Source organism: Cololabis saira, chromosome 3 (genome assembly GCF_033807715.1).
Source record: "Cololabis saira isolate AMF1-May2022 chromosome 3, fColSai1.1, whole genome shotgun sequence".
Lineage (NCBI taxonomy): Eukaryota > Metazoa > Chordata > Actinopteri > Beloniformes > Belonidae > Cololabis > Cololabis saira.
The window spans coordinates 28,602,209-28,624,239 of NC_084589.1; the positions used below are offsets into that span (position 1 = coordinate 28,602,209).

Genomic DNA, 22,031 nt, shown 5'->3' on the forward strand with positions numbered 1-22,031 from the left:
AGGCATAGATAATGGGTGGTTCTATTGACATCAATGTCATGGACTTAGTTGCCAAACAAGGCAAAAATAGCTGTTGCTGCATTTTTTAAGCCAAATGAAAAAGGAAGCCTTTAACTTGCAAGAAGTAGATTTGGAGCAAAACCCTGATGGCTAATGGTACTGCCATGGAGCTAAAACTAACAGTGGCATAGAATGAAGAGGAAACAACAACTAAACACAATTATTTGTTAACCAGACTGCCATAGCCCTTAAGGTGTGTTTATGAACCTGGCAGCTGGACGTCATTGGATCATCATTGTTGATGCATTAGGCACATCAGTTGCATGTTCCGGCAAATATTGACAGGGTTGATTTCAATAGTTTGCCAAACCTCTCCTTGAATTTTTAAATATAATGTATCTTATACTTATATTTCAACCTGCAAAGTCATAAGAATTTAAAGATATTGCATAGATATTGTGGATGAGAAAATGCATGTATCCAGAAAGTGACAGAAAGATGGAGAGACTGTGCATCTGCATGGGATGGGAATGATTAGGATATTATTACCTATCAAGACTGAGGTAGTATGAGTAGGTACTGATTCATACGGACGGGAAAGTGTTGAAAAGGAACAGAAAAAGGATAGGACTGGAAATAAAACTGCTTCATGAGGAGAACAAACAGACAGAGACAGAAAGAAACCAGGGAATAAAAGTAGTGAAAAAACTGTAGCAATACAGAGAGAGGGAGAGAAATTTTGCACATTAGCAAGGGAGGGGGGAAGGAACTGTTCATTCCAAGGTCTGGCTGCATTCCAGGCTGTCTGGCTCTGATTCTGATGGCCTCCTGTTTTTTTGTTTTTACTTAAACCAAGAGGTGCCTCCTCCTTGCCTGATCCAAACGTAAGTCAAATGGCACCAGCTGGAAGGATGCAGTGAAAAAGAGTATTACACATGTTTGCTTGCTCTCCTCGCCTACCAAACAGAAAACAACTTTACAGACAAGAGAATCTAGGATAACAAATGAGCATGGACCTCTTCTTCAGCATCTGTGTCACTGGATTGAGAGGCCGCTGCCAAGATAGGGGTGGCCTTTCTTTTCCCAACGACTTGCCAGAGTTGCTGTGGAAATCTCAGAGTGGAAATTCAACACATATTTGACCAAATGGAAAACGGGAGAGACTGGAAACATTCCTCTGTGGGACAATGGGCTATCAAAGACCCTAATGGCCACTCCCTGCAGTTCACTGACATGACACTGGCAGCAACAGGTTACACAACATCTGCTGAAGAGGTGAGTGTGTCAGAATTCAGGACAGACCTTACCCATGATTTCACAACCTGAGTGCAGCTGTGCCATGTCTCACCCTGAACGTCATGATGATCTGTCAATATTCTGCAAGTGTGACTCATACACAAATATATAACTTCATAGTTTTAACTTTAATAATATTTCCCCAAACTAGTCTAGCCTTGTATTCAGCCTGCGACAAAGACGAAACTGAAAATAAATCATAAGTTGCAATAAATTTGAGTGTTTCCTTGCTGATTTGCCAAAACAACACAGGCATGGGTCCAAATAATGATTCTTTCAATTGGTTGTTTGTCTTTACACTAATAAATCAATAAAGTCATAAGGTCTATATAATAAGAGAAAATAAAGAAAATCGTCCAAGCTACATGCTGACGTGTCTTGCTGCGTCTGTCCAACACTCTTAACATTCAGTTTATGGTATACAAAAAAGAAACAAATACTAAGGTAAAAAGAAACATACTTAACACATGATTATATTATTGGTTGATTATTCATTTTTGTTTAAATACTAATCATTCAATTTGTAAAAGCATATCAAAGTATTTAAGTGTCATTAAATTGTTGGAAATACTTGAGCTCCCACTGCAATTATATTTTTACTGTAAAACAAATGGAAATAGTAAGTAAATAAGTAGCAACTATACTGGAAAATTAGTTAAAACATGGTTAACTGTCTATGACCAACTGTCCATGTCTGTCAAAGACAAATTGTCTTTGTGTGTCAACTTTTTAGGTGAAAAGCAAATAATGGTGTGGCAGGCTACATGAAAACAGGCAGATATACCCTTAGAAAAAGTTTCCAAAAGTAAATAAAAGCAAAAAAAACTTTTTCCACAGCAAAGCCTTGGTGGAACATAGTTTCTTCAGCCACTGTACCTCATTTTGTTTAGACCCCTAACTCTCCGAGTCTGCATCTAATCAAGCCTCAAGCCCCATTATCTCTCCCTCCCTCTGGCTCCCTTATTCCCCCAGCCTGACCTTACATGGAGAGGCAACAGGGTTGATGTCATTGAATGAAGAATGCCGCAAGAATCCATAGAGAAAAGAGAGGAGGAGGAGGAGGAGGAGGAGAAGAGGAGGAGGACGAGGAGGAGGAGGAGGAGGAGGGGTCTGACTGGACAGTTTATGAACACATTTACAGATACAGAGAGAGAGAGAGAGAGACAGAGAGGGTAGTAATACTCAAGTCCTGAGCCAAAGTCAAACGAGAAGGAACTTGTTTGGAAGGATGGTGTCATTCCTTTTCTAGACTGAAAGGCACAAGGGGAGGGTCTAATTGCTGGAAAGAGGAAGAGAGAAAGAGAAGTTGGTCAGCTAGTACAGGCAGCTCTTACTCACTTTGGACCCAAGAAGAGAAAAAGAAGAACAAAGGGAAGAGGGGAAGTGAAAAAAGGAGATCTATACCGCAGCTGTATAAGGCAAGTGACTTTTTATTTTGTGTTGTTTTTTTTTCCCATTTCTTAATCATATGATTTAAGTAGGAACTGAGAGGGAAGCCCATTACAGGTTACCTAATAAGGTAAAAGTCTTTTGTCTGTGTCATGATGGTGCATATCCTCTGATTACCTCATGTAACGTTATCTCTATGACAACCAGTGTGGATTTAGTCAAAATATAAAATTTTTAAATGGGGGAGAAAAAAAAAGGCAATTTAAAGTAAAACTTCTCTTAGTGGATGGCATTTGCAGGAATGCCCTGTTAGTGGACAGTAACAGATACAATACCAGCAGCTGAGGAACAGAAGACGATAAGACACGGCAATGCGGAAGCTGCTGCAGGAAGTTAGGAGGGTCCATGTGCCTCAAGGCTGATTTATGGTTTCACGTTACACCAACGTAGCCTACGGCGTAGGGTACCGCGGCGACGCGCACCGTACGGCGCGCGTCTCCGCGTACATTACGCCGTAGGCTACGGCGTAAGCCTCTGCGTCGATTTAACGCAGGCTTCAGCGGGGAACCGAGATCAGTCTCTACAGCGCATTTAGGAAAACACTTCGTCCAAGAGAGGTGAGTGGCATTACCTTTTCTATCCTCTAAATACATCAAGATACCCGAGTATCGTGTATAGCAGAATGCCACTTATTAGACTTTGGAGGCTAAGGGTTAATACGACCCATTGAAATAATTTGATACGCAATGTTAGCTTTGCTTAGCCAGCATCCGCTCATATTTTGCCTAGTAAAAGGGTGAAGGGTTGTGTTTTTATTCACCTGGCCGACGGTATTGGTGTGCAGTATTTGTGATCTCAGGCCTGTTTGCTGTCAGCTGTCATAAAACGGCCAGTGTTTGGCTAAACATGTCCTATTGCCACAGTGGGTGGAGACCTCGATCACAGATCCAGGTGTTCACACTGAGTCAGGTCACTGTACCATCACATGTGTCGTAACACAAGAATGCATTGTATGTTTGCAGTGGGTTAGATTCCTTTTAGCACTAGTATATTGTTACTGTACAATACTTGGACAAAAAAAGGAAGTAATATTTGGCTCTGTCCATATAGTTTGGGCATACACCCTAATTCTGTTCCTCTTTAAATGAATTATGAACTATTATGAAAAACACGTTTTTTCTTGCTTTTTATTTAATTTTTTTATTTTGCCTTTATTTAACCAGGTCGGTCCCGTTGAGACACAATGACCTCTTTTTCAAGGGAAGCCTGGCCAAGACAGCAGCATAAAATAATTAACAATTGCAGACACACAAGTCACACAACAAAAAATTACAACAATTACAAGGCATAGAAATCACAACACACAGAGATAAAATACATTTCAAGGAGGAAGCAACAGGGCTAAGGCTCTGGATTCACATTAAAAACAGAAACAAGTACGATATGAAGCTGCTCCAATTTCTCTAACACAAGTTTTCAGAGCTCCAAGATTGATTTAACCACTTTAACATATAAAATGGTCTCCCCTCAGCCTGCCAACTCAGAGAAGGAGGAAAGCAACCAAATTCTGCAGTGTCTGTACAGCCGCCCGGATGAGCCATCCAGTGTGATGTGGATCTACGAGCCGTTCAAATTCTGCTGATTTTCGTTACATAACCAAAATGCAAACCACGACCACAACTAAACACGTGTCCTAACTGCATGCGAGCGTCCGATTATCGCGCCGCACTGCGTGACATCGGACGCTCTCTGTCCATCTCCCTCCAGCCAGCTGCCACTTTATTGAGGTTTTTATGGTGAAATGAGGAGGTATCATAGAGATAACTTCTCATTTCAACTAACTGGATCAGCCGTTCCTCATCCATGACCGTTTCCTACAGCGCTTTCAACCGGCTTTCAATGCGAGCGACAGGAAGAAAATAGAAGCAGGTTGTCCGACAAATGTTCAGCTCAAAACGTCGCGCCATGTCACCTTGCGTCGCTCTCGGCCAGTTAGGACAGTCCAATAGAAAATAAAGCAATGGAATTGATTTTTGTCGCTGGCGCTCGCTCGCATCGCATGCAGTTAGGACACAGTGTAACTCCGCCGGCCGGAGCTTCCGCCATTTTTTCGTAGCGGTGTATCGCGTCATTCAGGCAGCCAATCAGCACAGTGCCACATTATCATAGCATCCCCGCTAACTCAGAATCCCTCGTAGATAATGAGGTTAGACAATGGGAAGATAAAGACATGGCTCAGAGGCTGAATTTCTTATTCATTTAGCAAAAACAATCAAAAGCTTGTTTTTAAGACATTCAAGGCCTGTTTAAAATAGACATTAGATGCCATAATAGGTCCCCTTTAATGCAGAGCATTATTTTGGTTCCTCTAGTTTCAACTTGGATTTCCAGGGGATAGAAGTAAAGAATGCAAAAGAAAGTGCCTCGAGATGCCAATTAGAGAAATATAGCAAGTTAAGTAGGCAGAGCGATAGCAAGACTCCATCAACCATTTTGGCTTAATCCCTCTGAGCAGAGGGGTCACCACAGCGGATCATAGTCCGTACATCGATTTGACCCGATTTTACACCAGATGCCCCATCCTGACACCCCCCCGCAGGCACACGGAGAGACTAGCAAGACTAGTAAGATAAAATACATCCCAAATGGTGTGCAGTGAAGTTGGGAATGTCAGTGAATGACTGTTGTTGCGTTTGCAGTAAAACCTTTTTGATCCAAGTTGGTGTCAGCAGTTCTCCAGCCGTCTGTTTTGAAGAGAAGCTCCTGGCCTCTTTGTCTGAATCATCCCACTGCGATTGGTTCGGTATAATCTGTACTGTGTGTGTGATTTATATGTATGGCCCCTTAATGGATTGGGAACATGTCAAGTGTGTACTTTGCGTCTCACGCAACACAAGCAGAGTACACCTTGGACAGGTGCAAACTAGCAGCAATGTGCAATACTTACAGAGGAATAAATGTGGGTCCGTAGGGAGCTAATTGTAACAGCACAATGATGCACTGAGCTCAGTTGCAAGGCTACATCGCCAGTGTTGTTTTAATAAGCTGTGGAAGCAGAATAGACCCTCAGAGGTGGTTGTATGTTACTTGGAGATCATTTGCTTTGGCTACCATCATTTTACAAAACAAAGCTTTGCAGACAGCTCCGATAACTGTCTGCTTTGGGAAAATCTTTTTGAAACCTGTAGACCTTTTTTATTTTCTTTATCTGTTTTGCCAGACAGTGCAGTCTTAATACTTACAGTTGGCAATTTTATGTAATGTTTGTTGGTATTAAATTGCTCCCCAAGAAGTGGTATTAGCTCCTAAAAATCCTATATTGACACCCTCCACCCCCCATCGTACAAACATCAGAAATAAGAAAAGACATGCCTAATAAGAGGTTTAGTGAGTAAACAGTACATAGAAGTGGAAAGTTAATGCCATTGCACAAGTACTGTAAGCCTGTATTATGTCTAATGCTACTACATTCAGATTAACCCCTAAATCTGTTTTTTTTTGGTATATCTAATCGGCTCTTGTGGAGTGACCGTTTACATTATATATTGCAAGTGATCATATCCAATCAATGTGTGCTTGCTGACATTTACTGGCCTGCATTTCTTTCTGCTCTAAAACTGTCACTCTGGTAGACAAAGACATTGTTTGAGTTGCTATCACGCCAAACCCTATTTCAAATCTTATTCGAGCAACCAAATTCAGAATAAGATGCTTCTTTCAAAATCTGATTGAAATCCTACTTGAAAGCACTGCTGTATATTGTCTGAATCACATTTTTGGGGAATTGTTGTGGTGGATTTTGAGGGGTCAAACTGTCCAGAAATCTTTTTTCAGAGATGATCTGGATTTGCAAAAATTGGATTTGAGCTGGTAGTTTGAACAAAACCTAATGGCCTGCCATTGGTGACTACTGTGGTATATTGTTATAGTGAGTTAATGGTTACAGTAGTTAAACGTTTCAAATTTGAGTCTTGCAAGTTCTATTACCATTTAGAGTAAAAGCGTTGATGAAGCAAGGCCTCCGATTTATCATGACAATCAAGATGAAAATGACCCCATTTCTAACTTAGGAATGCAAAACCAATGATTTTCAATATAGCAATTTGATATTTTATGTATAATTTATACAAGTGCCTGATTTCATCTTTAAGAGGATGATGATTTCACAGTTCTCTGTTAGTGGTAAATTAGAGGGACTTGAGGCTTGGAGAGACATTTCTATTGCAGAACTTAATTTTAGCTCAAGAAGTCTCAAATCTGAGGTATTGGTGGTGCTTGTGTCCTGCTGCCTCCCTAAATTGTTGAGTCAAATAAAAATCCTTAAATAATGAATGGCTCTTTGTATGACTAGAGTGATGAGGAATCTTCCTTAACTGTAGCCGCAATGAGTCAAAACACATGTTATTTCAGGGCATCCATTTGGCTTAAAGCTCTTCTTGTCTAGTGCTTTTGATTTAGTCTGTTCTTGTGACTCTGCTTTAGCCTACATTAGTCTGGATCTCAGTGCAGACGTACAGTGTCGGGGGAAGGAGGGTGGAGGTAGTCTGGAATACACAGGCTGCAAGTTTTGAGATATTGTACATTCAGTCGTTGCTTTAGCTGCCGTCTGAAGGGGAGCACAAAACTGGCACACAATAAATATCCAGTGACCTGTAAAAGGGTTGTTTTGTCCAGGCATTAGTAACCCCTGGCCTAGACACGCTTTCTCTGAATTTGGGTATGCTATTAACATCTGAACAATGGAGAGTTCCACCAACAGCACCCGACTCAGTGTTATGCAGATACTTGAAGGAATTACTACAAAATATGGCATATATTCAGAATAATATATACTGAATATACAGATACTACTTTGTATGCCATAATACTTCCTTCAGAGGGGAAAATTTGTTCATATTAAACAACAAGATAATAGAAAGAGCATGGTTTACTGTTGTGGTACTTTTAGTAATAGTTCAACTAGGTCTTTAAGAAATATGCTGATGTTAAAACAACCTCAGGTTAATTATTAGATGGTAGGAAGCATAATGTTTCATTATGAACCAAGATAAGGTTAATTCATGCAGTTTAAAGTTGAAATGGAAAATATCTTTTGTAGTAATTAATATTAGCACAGGAGAGCAATGAAGCTATTTCAGAATTAATTATTTTAAGCCTGTGACAAAACTTTAAAATGTCACTCCACATTGATGATGATGATGATGATGATGATGATGATGTTGATGATGAGGAGGATAAGGCCCCCACAATCAAACCAAGATCATTTCAACTTTTGTATGAGTTAAAAAAAGAAAAAAAAGGTGTAAGACAAGGACTGTAGCACGGGTATCTCAGCCTGGTTGCTGCCACCTTGGTCAAAAGTCCATACAAGTCGACTAATAATGTTGCGCAAACTATTGTCAGTAGATACAAAAGGACAATTCATGACCGCTGCTTCCATAGGAATGGATCAGTATTTGTACATTTATTACAAAATTGAGAGTAGTTTCGACTTGTGTGATGTGAAATTTAGCTTGTTGCATGAAATAATTAATGGCTGTTATACTCTAACCTTGAGATCCACTTTTCTAGCGCGTGAAGGCTTAAAGTCATGTGGAGTGTACTGTATATGAAGTTCTAAAGCTACATAGCACAGTGTGAGATTTATGCTGGGGCCATTGCAAAATGCTACATGAAACCTCGGCACAGCTGTAAAGTACAAATGATTGAATGCAGCCTCAAATGATGTCATTCAGTTTAAGTAGTGGGTGAGACTTGAATGAGAGGGTGAGGGAGGGCATTTAAAAAATGAAATAAGAACTGTAATGTTAACCTCCAGTTGTTTAGAAAAGCCAGAATGTCATTCACTCCTCATTAAGGGATTACAAATAACAGAGGAAAGCTCAAAATATGTATGGAGAGGATTGATTGGAAGTGAGCAGGAGAGGCAAAAAGATGATGTCATTGAGTTGTTCTGCCAAAAATGTTCCCCAGCAGAGAGTCTCTCTCTAAAGAATCAGGTTACAAGAGAGATGTGTTGTAGAATATCTGAAGCTGAGTTCATAGCTGATCTCATCCAAATGAGTCCCTCAGGACTCTATCAATGTACATATGAAACCTTGCCACATCTAATCATCCTTGTTGAATAATTAAGAGGACTATTGTCTTTTATAGAAAAGGTTTCAGTGTTCTAATTACAACACCATTCAACAATTACAATATCCTTTTCAAGCACTTTTGTACAATAGAATTAAGTGTTCTTTGAATAGTACTCTTTTTTTAATATCCTTTTAGCATGAAGCAGTCTTGATATAAGTTTAACAAATAGTCAACAACTGTCTGAATTACTGAATAACACAGATCCTTTTTTTTCTCCCTTTTATTGACTTTATACTTCTAGCTGCATGTATCAACCCAGTAAAATTTGAGTGTCTGCAACAGCTCGTTAATAATTTCCCTTATTTATTAACAGGACCAGTTTATGAATATTATTTGATATCTCCTAAAAGCCAGTGAAGGGGGAAAAAAAAACAAGCAGTAAAGGTATTTTTTGTGGAGTGTACTAGTTTGTCTGCTGACCGATGTTACTTCTATGACACAAATGTTGCAAGGACCTGGCCTGTTTATAGTTTGACTGGCCATAACCAGTGTTTAGTCAATCATATATGTATATATTTATATACATGTTGTCAGCTTGGAAGTTCTTTGACACGAGTTAAGATGCTACACAGCTCACATTTTACTCCAATGTTTTAACTCGTGCAGGAGGTAAATGTATACAGAAAAACAGAGCACATTTAACCAAATAGCAGTCATGGGATTTTTTAACTCGCTTAAAATGGAAGGAGAAGCACAGAAACTGACATTTAGGTCTTCCATCTTACTAACATAATTATATCCCATATTATTGGGCTCCGGCAGCAACTGTGCTAGGCTTACTTGTGTTGCAATCAAGGCCCCGCTTTTATAACATAAATTCTCCAAAATTAAAAAGGAATTTTCATCATCACTATGATGATAGGTGTTGCTGATTCTAGGTTTACGGCAAATTATTTAGCTGGTTAAATGTGTATAGGTTAGCAACTGGACTTAAAAACTTGTTAAACTTCTTTCAACTGGCCAATGATGTGAGTACGTGCATATAAAACGAGTCGTGCCCTGCTCTTCTTCTCCAGCACACTATAGAATCCCAGGTGTTACCATAAGCTTCTTTTTACTAAAAATGAACGTGGTTGTATTGCAAGCTGAATTCTCGTGTTGCAATTAATTTCTCCCCTTTGAATGGGAAAGTTAACGTTAGTAGTGACTAATTAGCATCCCAGTGCTTCATCAACAATGTCACTATGTTATCTGTATAAAAACACAAAAACACACATGGCAAGAAAGCTTTGCAAAACAAAAAATCTTGGTTAAAAAAAAAAATCTAATTTGTGTATCTGTACAGAATGTTAGAGGTTTAGAGCTAGGCATCTTAAAGTAATTCAAGTCATTTTTCTCATGACTTATTTGACTACTATATGCTGCAGTTGTGTAAAACATGCTTCACATGTGGAAGGAAACAGTTGCAATGAAGCCATTTCTTTTTGTTTATGTATATAGAAGCATCTTTGTTATAATCTTTTTGGCATATGGCCTGTAAGGGTTTTAATTACAGAATATTTATAGTTTTTAATGGACAACTCTGGAAAATGCATTAATTTGCATTACTTGGAGACACGCATCATTATTTATGTGCTGTTATCTGTGTGTCTGAAAAAAGCTCTGACAAATATGCCATAGGGAGTATTTAATCAATGTATTCCTCTTCATTTGGCTCAGGGACTGAGGGAAAAAATGCTTCAGTGTCGCACCACATAATGGTAGAGAAAATGTTAAGGATGCTGTTTATTTAATACTGAGTGTACTTTAAAAGCTGATTGTCTGCTTGATGAAGACACACAGTGGCTGTGTGTCAATCTATTAATGCCACTGCAGTTTCACGTTTGTACTGTGTAATAAATTATAAATGTTACTTGATCCCACTTAGTAATATTGCAGTCACAAATAGTTAAAGTATTAGATTATGAGTCACTGAGTAAAATTACAGTAAAGTAAATTACATTTACCAAGCCTCAGTGGTGAGTATCCTCCTTAGAATGTAGAGAATAAAGGTCAAATAACAGAGATGGTAGAAACATCTGGACCAAACTGAACCAAGGGCTCTGTGGGGGTTATAGGGACTGTATCCCAAAAGCATTTTTTTTTTTGAACAAATTATTTTGCATTATCTTCTTAACATTAAAAAGAGACTATATAAAAATTGCTCTATGAAGTACAATAAGCTTTAGTTGTTAAGAGTGTAGATAGTAATATATAATATAAGACCCATGAAAAGATTCCTGCAGGCCGAAGGCACGGAACTATTACAGGGTGTTGGATGACTTCACTCGGTTTAATTGTTACCACGTGCACTTTATTCTGTAAAAGATCTGGACTACATGACACCCATCTGGTAGCCAAAACTATGATAGATTAATCAAATAAGTTTTGATAACATTATTACTATTAAGTATGGTTTAAGAGACTTGGAAGACAATTGTTTGTTCATCTGCTGCTATGTGTGAGTAAGTAAAGGTGTGTACTTGTGAGTGTGTGTATGGGCTGGACGATAATCCAGGCTGCTTTTGACTAAAGGTCAGGTTTGGAGCTGTTGTTCTTCAGGGAAATATAGGAAATGTTTCAAGGGGCTTCAGTATAGATACCAAAGTAACGTCATTGTTTGTTTAACCACCAGCATATATGAAATTAATATTTGAGCTCAACCGCTTTAACACATGTTGCATGAAATTGGCTGTTGCTTATATCATTCTCCTTGAGCCCTCTCTTGCAAGCTTTGTACAGCTGTACTTTGACACTGTAAAACTCCAGATCTTATCTAATGTAAATTGTCTCTGGTCTGATCTGTCAGCTCTGTATACATGGATTAAGGACAATTAATCCTACTCTTTCCTCTCACTCCGCTGTTTACCATCTGGCATTTGCCCTGGGTTTTTATAAAACAGTAATAGTATTTCTGACAGTAGAATATTTTCATAAAGAAAGCATACATTGTAAAACTTTGAGAACACAAGAATATACATAATTTAATTTTAATTTGCAATGCTGAAACTTTATATATATATATATATATATATATATATATATATATATATATATATATATATGACAACTCATTCCGGTTAATAAGAAAATAACTAATCTGCATACTGTACCACTTTGCTAGTTTTTAGTACAGTTGTATTGTTCTTTTTTTTTTGTAATGGAAAAAGGCCAACAATTAAGAATATAACTGTTCTGTTTGTAGCCAGTACAGTCTTTAAAAATGGTTCTTATTAGTGTGTGTAGTTTGCAGCTATGTTGAGCCAAATGTTTTGGTGATGCGTCATCACCACTAATTCCCCAGCAAAAGGCCCGGCGCTCAAATGATGGAAAGGAATGCAAACCCTTTGACTTTTGACAGCTGATTTAAATGTTGGTTTTGTCATTGGTGAGTGAGAATAGGACTCCTGACATTACAACCGAGTTTGAACTACTCCAACCTGGCTCATATTCACAGAATAAAACAGACTGTCGTATATTATTGTGATATTACATGTTGACTGACTGTTCATTATAGTGTTTTTCTTATGTTCATCCTCAGATAAATCCACAAAATGGAGGACTCAAGCAGCAATAAGCCATTCATGGTGACATCGTCGCTGAACTTCAAAGTTACCACCCCATCCTTCTACAACCAGCCAAAGAAGTTTGCCTCTGTGGCACCGCCACGACCCAAAAGTCAGACCCCTCCTACAGCTCCATCACCAACACCATTAGGCACAGCTGTTATTGGTCGAGTGGGAGACCTGCCTCCATCGCCCTCTTCCATCTGTGATGGTATTTGACATTTTTAAGTTACTTTCTGTCCACTCATAGAGCAGTCCTGTCCTATTCCTCCCCCTGCTGCTTGCTATGCCAGAACATGCATAGCTTTGTGGTTTATATAGTAAATTACATATATTTTTTGTCGGCCTAACATAACTGCTGTCATCTAATTTTTACATTTCAGAAGAATCTTGAAAACACTGAAATGATTTCTTTTGCCAGAAGTCTGAAGTGACTACCTATACTAAAACTTTGTGATGGCACAATCTTTTTTTCTTTTTTGGGGGGCTCCAAGTGGTTCAGGTTTACAGGGCACTGTGACGTCATAGACACAGGTCAGAGCAGAATTATCCATGCACCCAAACTTCAACCATTTCTCAACTACACCAAGTTTGTACTTGGTAGCTCACATTTGACAAGTATAACTTGGAGGCCACGAGGATGCAGTTTAGTCTTTGAGCGTTGGAAGCGCAGTGTACTCGTGAACTAGATTGTACCACAGCTCAGCAAGCTGGCTGAAAGCATTCAAAAACTTCTAAAGTTTAATTGAACATAAGTAAATACTTTGAACATTAATATGAAGTATTTGTCATGTTGTGTGGTTGTTGTGTCTTTCCTTTAGATGTATTATACATAAAGTTCATGGACGTGAATAAAAAGAAACTCCAAAAACATCAAAGGAAATTTTCAAATGGATAATATTTTCATAACCACAAATTAGAGGCCAGAAAAACTACACTCTCACATAAAAACATCAAAGTAATAACTTTCTCTTTTACTCCTTTCTCCACTGCTGTTACTTCTGCTTGTTGATATGAAATGAATTTGGATATACTTTACCAACTCAAGCCTACACAAGTCTCCACTGGATGTATCCTCAATAAAATGTGCATCATAAGAACACAAACAGAGATTTTGATCGTACTAGATACATGCTTTGAGTTGGAGCACTATTGTGGATGCCAATGACGATCACAAGTACAGACAAGTACACATATTGAGAAACTGCTCTTATCTCAACGCTAACTCAACTTCATGCTGTATCTTAGAAATGGGTAGCATAAAGCTGTAACACTGATTACAAGAGGCACTCTGTTGCTATGAACAGAGGTGAAACACATTCTCTACTGTACCGTTTCCATTTCATTCGACTTTTTTAACTTTCATTGTACAGTTTCACTGTCCGGATCAAGCACTGTACGTTTTTGTTACAGAAGGTTGATTTATACTGAGCCCTCTCACATAGAAGCTAAAATTGCTTTACAAAGAAGTTTGGTGAATTGTGACAAGCCACAGTTCATCTGCTGTGCCAATAAAAAGGAGGCTTACATCCTTCAAAAGCACCATTACAAGGTTCCTGCGGTTGAAAGCACCAGTAAAACCCTTTGGAAATGTACGAGTAAAACATGTTGTGTAACATTTTATGAACATGTTAAAGCACTCTATGAAATTGAACTTGATCATCAAATAAAACTGAAGAAAAAAAGACATTGTTCTGTGACAGCGTGTAACCAACCTCCTCATTTTTGTCAGACCTCCCACCCCCTCCTCCACCTCCACTGGACGATGACTTGCCCGCCCCTCCCCCTGAATGCCAAACCGTACCCAGTGCATCCGATGCTCCTCCTCCTGCCTTCCCCGCTCCACCTCCCGTGGCAGATGACCTGCCCCTCCCAGCTCCCCCTGAGGAGATAGCCTGTCCACCCAGCTATCCTTCTCCCCCTCCTCCCCCTCCCCCCCCACCTCTCCCTGCACCAGGTACCACTATTCCTTGTGCTGCTGGGAATGCACAGGTGAGTCACAACCCAACACTGCTTAACACTGTTTGCATGCTTCTTCCTTTTGCTGTATGTAACTGCATTGAAGTATAATCTAATATTTGGTTTTGACACTGCTTGACATTGTTGTTTTGGCTATATTGGGTCCATGGAGTACTGGCAGGAAATACTGTCTTGTGAGATTTTTTTTTTTTTTTCTCCTGCAAATTATATTAGCATTAGTCTGGGATAAATCAGCCAGTTTCATGCTCCTAACAGGATTATCGCATATCTTTGGCACTGAAATAGTTTCGAGACACGGAGTGAAAGATTCACTGTGGAGATGTTTATTTGTGGACAATATTAGTTCTAGCTGGTTTGTTGTGCTACAAAGAGATCAGTGTACATAACTGGATAGTAGTGAGGATTTTAAGGTTAGGTCATTTTAATAAATTGCATACATAAAATGACAATTAACAAAAAGCTTACACTAAATGCTTCTTGGCTAACATCCTGATTATAGAAAAATGTCATAAGTGAACATGCAGTATGCTATCTAAACAGGGATGGGGGAAAAATATATTTTTACAGCACCTTGTTTTTAGTTCTAACAGTTTCTAATGTCTATAAGGATTTCTCCTCTAATTCTCCTCTTCCACCTTTCTATTCTGAACTCATTCATGCATTTTTAGTGCGACTGTGATCACTTTGTGTGAATTATTTATCTTATGATGTTTTCCTTTTTTATTTTATTCTTTTCCCCAATAGAGGCTGACTCAGAAGCAGACGAGTTTTGATAGACAGATTGATTCTCTGACGGACTTGTTGTCTGAGATGGAAACCAAGGGACCCTTCAACCCCAAGGTACATGGCACAGAGACTTCAGGGGAGACACACTATAACAAAAATCAAGATTTTAGACCCAAGCTGTCCACAGAGCCAAAGAACAGATGAGAGGAAAAATGACAGCAGGCTTTGACTCGCTGGAATCTGGCTGTTAAAAAAAAAAAAGAGTGAGTCATGCAGTGAAATGGGAGGGAAAAGGAAGGTTAGTCAGTGGAAATGGTTTGAAAAGATGCCAAGGTAGTTTAATAAGTTCAAATCAGGTCAAACTGAAAGCTCAGTTTGAAATGAAGTCTGGAAAGACTCATCAATCTGAAAGACAACAAAAAAGCGATGTGGTTCGTGCTCCGTTGCTGAGATAGGAGACACTTGCAGGAAGGAAGGAAGAAGCACACTGAAGCGAGTGGTGAGCATGAAAGTGTGATGAAGTCAGAGTGTTCTGCCAGAGACCCAGTGAGAAGGCCATAAATGGAAAGTGTTTTTATCTGAATGGGAGGTACTGAATCAGAATAGAATAACATTGGCTCAAAACTGAAAAAAAATAAATGTCAGAAAGATTAAGCCCTTCTGATCACCTTAGACTGCACAACACTATTTCTTACTTCAATTGAACTACTTTTTAATATAAAAAAGTGTCTGATTGCAGCAGTTCTGTAAATGATGATAAGGCAGACTTCGCTCTGTTGTTTTGAATCCTTGTTGATGATTCTTGTCTTAATGCTTTTTTTTTAACCTCTGCCTTGTTTTTACTTGAGAGAACATTTAGTTGTTTGTTTTTTGGTGGGATGATGATGATGATAATGATGATGATGATGATGATGATGACGATGATGATGACATTCATCCACAGTTACCAAGCCAGTATGCAGCAGCACCAGCACCCAAGCCTTCAGCCCCTCCTCCAACTGCTCCCAAACCAGCACTCTCCTTCCTCCCACCTCCTGAGATGGGTGACCGGCCTCCTCCAGCACCCTGGGCCGAAGAACTCAAAGCCAGAACAAGTCGACAAGCCAATCACAACTTTGGTCCAAATTCTCAAGCTCAAACATTTGAAAAGGCTTCACCTTCGGGTCTCAAGCCCGGTTATGGAGGGAGATTGACAACATCATCCTCCTCACTGGCACAAAAACTCAACCAGACCCTGAACCAGACCCCCAACTCTGTTAGCAGTGCACCAAAACCTTCACCTGCTAAGGCCAGTAATTCATTCCCTCCACCCCCTGCAGCCCCCCCTGCAGCTCCCCCTGCAGCTCCTCCTGCAGCTCGCCCTGCAGCTCCTCTTGCAGCTCCTCCTGCAGCTCGCCCTGCAGCTCCTCTTGCAGCTCCTCCTGCAGCTCCTCCTGCACCTACTGTTTCACCAAACAAAATGGCTGCTGCCCCAGCACCTAATCACATAAAAAGTTCTCCTTTTGGCAGTCAAGCAAACACAAACCAAAACTCACCAGCTGCTGTGTCTTCACCGCAATCCAAGATGATTCTATCTCCATCCTCCTCCGTTAGCCAACCAATGAAAACCAGCCCTGCGCCAATGGTATGTGCCAGCTTTTTTTCTTGCATTTTCATTAAAAACATACAGGGCATGTACATTATAGTCAATAGAAAGTAGGTCTGACTGTTGTGACAACATGGGGTCTGCAAGACTTTACAAATCCCCTTTCTCATGCAGTGGAGAAGTATGTTCTACTACAATATACATGCACTCCATTCACAGGACTGTAGTTACTGTACATGCAAGATGATAATTAATTGTTGTTGTAGATGAGTCAGAAAAGTGTGGAGAAGTATAATATGGCTTTTTTTAACTGTTAAATCATAACGAAATCCACTATCCGGCATGGTTTATGGAAAAGTGTATATAATGTTAATATAATGTTAAAATGCACACATGTTTTGTTGTTTTTTTATGTATTTATTTATTTTTTGTATGTGTGTGGGTGCGAGCAGCCCTCACCTGCTGTCCCAGGTGGAGGTGCTCCTCTGAACATGAGAGAAGTGGAGGAGCTGGAGAGAATGACCAAGGACTTCATTAAGAACATGGACACACACGCACCTGTCATCGCTTCGCCTCTGACAGGTACAGATATTCAGATATGCACGCATTTATTTCACAATTCACCACTCAGTTATACTCTTCCATATGATAATTAGAAAGCCATTCAACATAATTTATAATTCACATAATTGTTATTAGTGATAATTCAGATTAATGGTGGATGCTATTGTAGCTAATTAGTCATGATGTGACAGCAGATTTATACATCTTGCTTTAATGTTTCAAAAAGACATAATGAGCATCAGCTCATTCTGTAGAGTTCTTGGTGAAATTAATGGAGGATAAAAGTATTGCCTGTAACATTTATTGCTTCTCACTGGATGTGTTGAACGTGGACTGTTTCTTTCATTTCAATTAATCAGTAAAAACCATTAGGGATGTTTCATGTACTGACAGTATTATTGTTTTTTTCTGATTGGAGACGTTATTGCCATCTGCAGTGTTTCATTTTGCCTGTTGTAAATACTTTTTTTTTTTCTTTTTGTTTTTAATCCTCATTTACCATTTACCTAAAAATGCAAGACCTCAGGCTGATTTGTCTGTATGAGACTTATTTAAAGAAGAATTTACTTGTCCAAAAATGCATTGTGTATTTCAAGTTAATCTTATTTTTTTATCATAAATTGTCCATTAATGATTCTATTACTTTGAGCAGAAAAAAGATAAAACATTGAGTTATTTGTGAGGAATGTTGCATCTAACGTGTTTGTGTGTCCTTCTCTTTTCTTCAGAGGTTTGTGGGAAGTGCGGCGAGTTGCTCTCTCGTACTCAGCCAGCTGTGAAAGCAATGGATAAACTCTTTCATTCTAACTGCTTTTGCTGCATGAGCTGCGAGCGCCCCCTGCAGGGCATGCAGTTCTATGACAGGGACAACGCACCTCAGTGTGAGGAGTGTTACACGGTGAGGGGGCTTGGATTCTGGAAGTTTTTGAGTTTGAAATATAAAGTCTAAATCTTATCAAATCCAGTGATTTTAGTTGAATTTCATTTCATTTGATTGATTTAATTGAATAATACTTTATGTATCTCCAAAAGAGAAATGATTTCACAGTAACCTTCATTATTTAAGTTTTTTTTTTTAAAGAGTTATTACCGATACTTATAGCTGTGGGTGATAACCAACAGTTCCATTAATAATTTAAAGGGGACCTATTATGGCAGCTAATACCTATTTTAAACAGGCCTTGAATGTCTTAAAAACAAACTGTAGATTGTTTTTGCTAAATAAATTAGAAATTCAGCCTCTGAGCCATGTCTATCTTCCCATTCTCTAACCTCATTATCTATGCGGGATTCTGAGTGGGCGGGGGGGCTATGATAATGAGGCACTGTGCTGATTGGCTGCCTGAATGATGTGATACACCACTACGAAAAAATGGCGGAAGCTCCTGCCGGTGGAGTTAGTTGTGGGCGTGGTTTCACGCATCGGAGGCCAATCTATGTAAATTGCATTTTGGTTACGTAACGAAAGGGAGCAGAATCTGAACGCGTCGTAGAAGCCACACCACACTGGACGGCTCATCCCGGCGGCTGTACAGACACTGCAGAATTTGGTTGCTTTCCTCCTTCTCTGAGTTGACAGGATGAGGGGAGACCACTTTATATATGTTAAAGCAAGAAAAAACGTGTTTTTCATAATAGGTCCCCTTTAAGTAATAAATCTTTTTTTAGTTTCTCCCTTGTAGTAACTCTACCTAGATATGTAAAGATTTGCTGCAATTTTCGTTTTTTTAGAAAGTGCCAAATATACTGTGAATTCACTGTTGTTGCCGAGTGAGCCTGTTATTAACTAACTTTAACTCTATTTTATTTGGATTGTGTTCCAGAATTCCCTGGCTATCTGTTTCCGATGTGGGGAGAGAATCACAGACCGTGTGCTGAAGGCGGTGGGAGAGTCTTTCCATGCTCAGTGTTTCCGCTGCAGCACCTGCTCCTGCACACTCGAAGGAGCCCCCTTTATCACCGATGACAACAACAACCCATACTGTGTCCAGGATTACCACAGGTGCCATCATATTTTTAAATAAACACAACAAATCATTATGTGTCTGCTAGATTCTCATAAAATAGGATTGTGGAGTGTAATTTATCAAATCAACAATTATATTGGGAGATAACCGAGACTGCAGCAACACCCCTTGGTTTAGATTATTTTAAATTTGGTCATCCATCTTCTGCTGATAAACTGTAATATCATCAAATTTTATTAGGTTTCATTAGAAAACTGCATTGATTCAATATGTCCGTGATGTGTGAAAAATGATGGATGTACATAACTCATGGCTCCTCCACCTCCCTGTCTTGCAGACGTTTCTCCCCTCTGTGTGTGAGCTGTAATGAACCTATTGTTCCAGCTCCAGGTAGTGAGGAAACAGTCAGAGTGGTGGCCCTCGACAAGAACTTCCACCTCAAGTGTTACCGCTGTGAAGTAAGGCATTTAAACTCTTGACAGTACATCTGAATCTAAACACACTCTAGAAAAGAATAATTCATAAATGTATTAATTTACTCTGCAGGACTGTACACGCCCTCTCTCCATTGAAGCGGATGAAAATGGCTGTTATCCTCTGGATGGCAAGATCCTGTGTATGAAATGCCACACCCAGCGAGCCAAGCAGTCTGCACAGTGATTGGCTATTGCAACATCAATTCAATTATGGAAAACAAAAATCCAAAAGCACAGGATTTATTCAGCTGCCGATTTGCCTTTGCAATAGGGCTTTTTTTCCAGTAAATGTGTGCAGATGTGTCTGTGTGTGAGAGAGAATGCGCTTTGTGAAAAAGTATGTTTGCATGCAGATTTGGTGTTGTATTTCCCTTATCTCTGTCCACTTAATCCAGTGCAGAGGTAATGTACTGCGCTGCACCAGCTTCCTCTCGTCTAGTTTTCTAGACTTCTAAAGCGCCAATCTCCCAACTAGCTTTCGTTAACTGTAGCTTAGATTTTGTGCCAACTCAATGTTTACGCTATGATTTCCTGCATAACTTGCACAATAACAGTTGGATGAAAAGAGGAGTTTCCTAAATATAAAGTTGCCTTTCCTTTGCGTAAATAGTGTGACTAGCACCAAGAACTAAGATATTTACATTGAAAGACCATCACTGTCTTGCCTCTTTCCCAGCAAGCATTCTAACTGTGGTGTTGTGTTTCTGAGACAGATTGGTACCATAGCGTGAACAAATCTCAGAAACCTGATCTTTGAACGTTTTACCACTTAGACTGGTGGGTGGTTGATAATATGTTTAAGATTTTGGCAACTATTGTCCCTGTAAGCATGGTTAATGATGCTTTTGTGCACATCAGGAGATTTTGTATCTGCCAGTCTATTCTGATAGCATTTTGAAATAATCTAGGGCTACAACGCAAGTGCAAAACGATACAACAAAAAATCAATGAAGATTGCACGTAGTGTTTGATGTGAATTTCATGATTTGCAGGCATGTGATGAATTTCATCTTGTTGCTCTCTTACTGATTATAATGTATTAGGGCGTAAAGAAGAACAAGAATCTCACAAGAATTTACATTCTCCAAAGATGGAGGCTCATGAAATTGTAGTATTTTGAGATGCATGCTTTTTGGATGCAAACATTGTGAACAAAAAGACAAGCACAGATTTGTATTCTAGCATCCCTTTTTTTTTTATCATCAGCAGCATAGCTGAAAACAGGACCTGTTATGTAATCTTGCACAATGCTGAAGTAAAATAGACTTGTATCACTTTCAATAAAATAAAAACATCTCTTCACATGATGACTTAAGTTTAAATAAACACAGATTAAAAATGTTAGTTTTAATAGTAGGTATTTCTTAGAATCCCCCTGCTTTAAAATAATTTATGGATCTAATGTAAGTATTAAAGTCACATGTGTACCAGCGCTAAAATATGCTGTCTTGCCAGCAGGATAATAGAATCGCAGAGGCCGATGAGCTTTCAGTAGCAGATATTAAAACACAGTGACCAAACGTGTCTAAAGCAGATCACAAGATTAAGATTAAGTGGTTAAATGTGATTAAATGTTTTGTTCTTTTTATTCTACGTTTTTGCTCTTTAATCTGTTGCCATGAATACCACTATTCTCTCCATTATTCAGCATTTGTACTTACGTGTGTTCATGTCGGTTATATATTGTTTTATTATCTTGCTGTACTGTATTTCGCTGATGAAATGCTTACATTTATTTGGATTGATTTTTAACCTCGTGATGTGCCTTCTCCAATATTGTATTCCATTGTTCCATGTCATTTGAGCCTGGTTTGCAGCCACAGTCAGTCCTCGGTAAGAAAACTATTGTTACTTGTGCTTGTATTGAGAATGTGCTCAATGACTCCAGAATGACCATCAAAAAGTGGCAAGTGGTTCAGCGTTGCATGCTATCTTTGTAGTCTGTGATGGCATTTTCTCTAGTATTATGTACTTTTGTTTGCACCAATGAACAACTTTTGTACCCATGTCTTTGTCATCCCCATGTGCTTTAGATATGACGATGCCTTCATGGTTGCATTTACCTTCCAATCCAATGTATATCACTGTATTACATGTGGAGACTTTGCCTTTTCTTATAACTTTTTTTATACGTATATATGTGAATGTGTCTATGTTGAAAACATCATTTAGCCAAACCCCTTTTTCCTTTTTTTTTTTTTTTTCGGGCTGTATGAAAACATAGAAAATAAAGACAAATGCTCAATATATCATTTTTAGTGTTCATTCTCTCAATTTATTTATTTTTTAATTTTTTATACTTATTTTCAACATGTCTGGTCAAACTTTGAGAGACGTGTTTTCTGTTAGACTTTCAATGATGTCC

General features: G+C 39.0%; 1 protein-coding gene across 2 annotated transcripts; it reads left to right on the forward strand.

Moving 5' to 3' along the window:
• The first annotated feature begins 2,444 nt into the window (after nt 1-2,444).
• Nucleotides 2,445-21,918, forward strand: zyx (zyxin). 2 transcript variants are annotated; one of them, XM_061717066.1, is made up of 10 exons: nt 2,445-2,714; nt 12,344-12,579; nt 14,101-14,360; nt 15,093-15,188; nt 16,018-16,698; nt 17,112-17,241; nt 17,952-18,121; nt 19,047-19,225; nt 19,528-19,648; nt 19,737-21,918. In XM_061717066.1, the coding sequence occupies exons 2-10, from the start codon at nt 12,357-12,359 to the stop codon at nt 19,848-19,850; spliced, it is 1,974 nt and encodes a 657-aa protein (XP_061573050.1). In that variant the 5' UTR covers nt 2,445-2,714; nt 12,344-12,356; the 3' UTR covers nt 19,851-21,918. The 2 variants fall into 2 exon arrangements, with proteins under 2 accessions (XP_061573050.1, XP_061573051.1); XM_061717067.1 differs by lacking the exon at nt 2,445-2,714 and adding an exon at nt 3,209-3,302.
• Nucleotides 21,919-22,031: the final 113 nt, after the last annotated feature.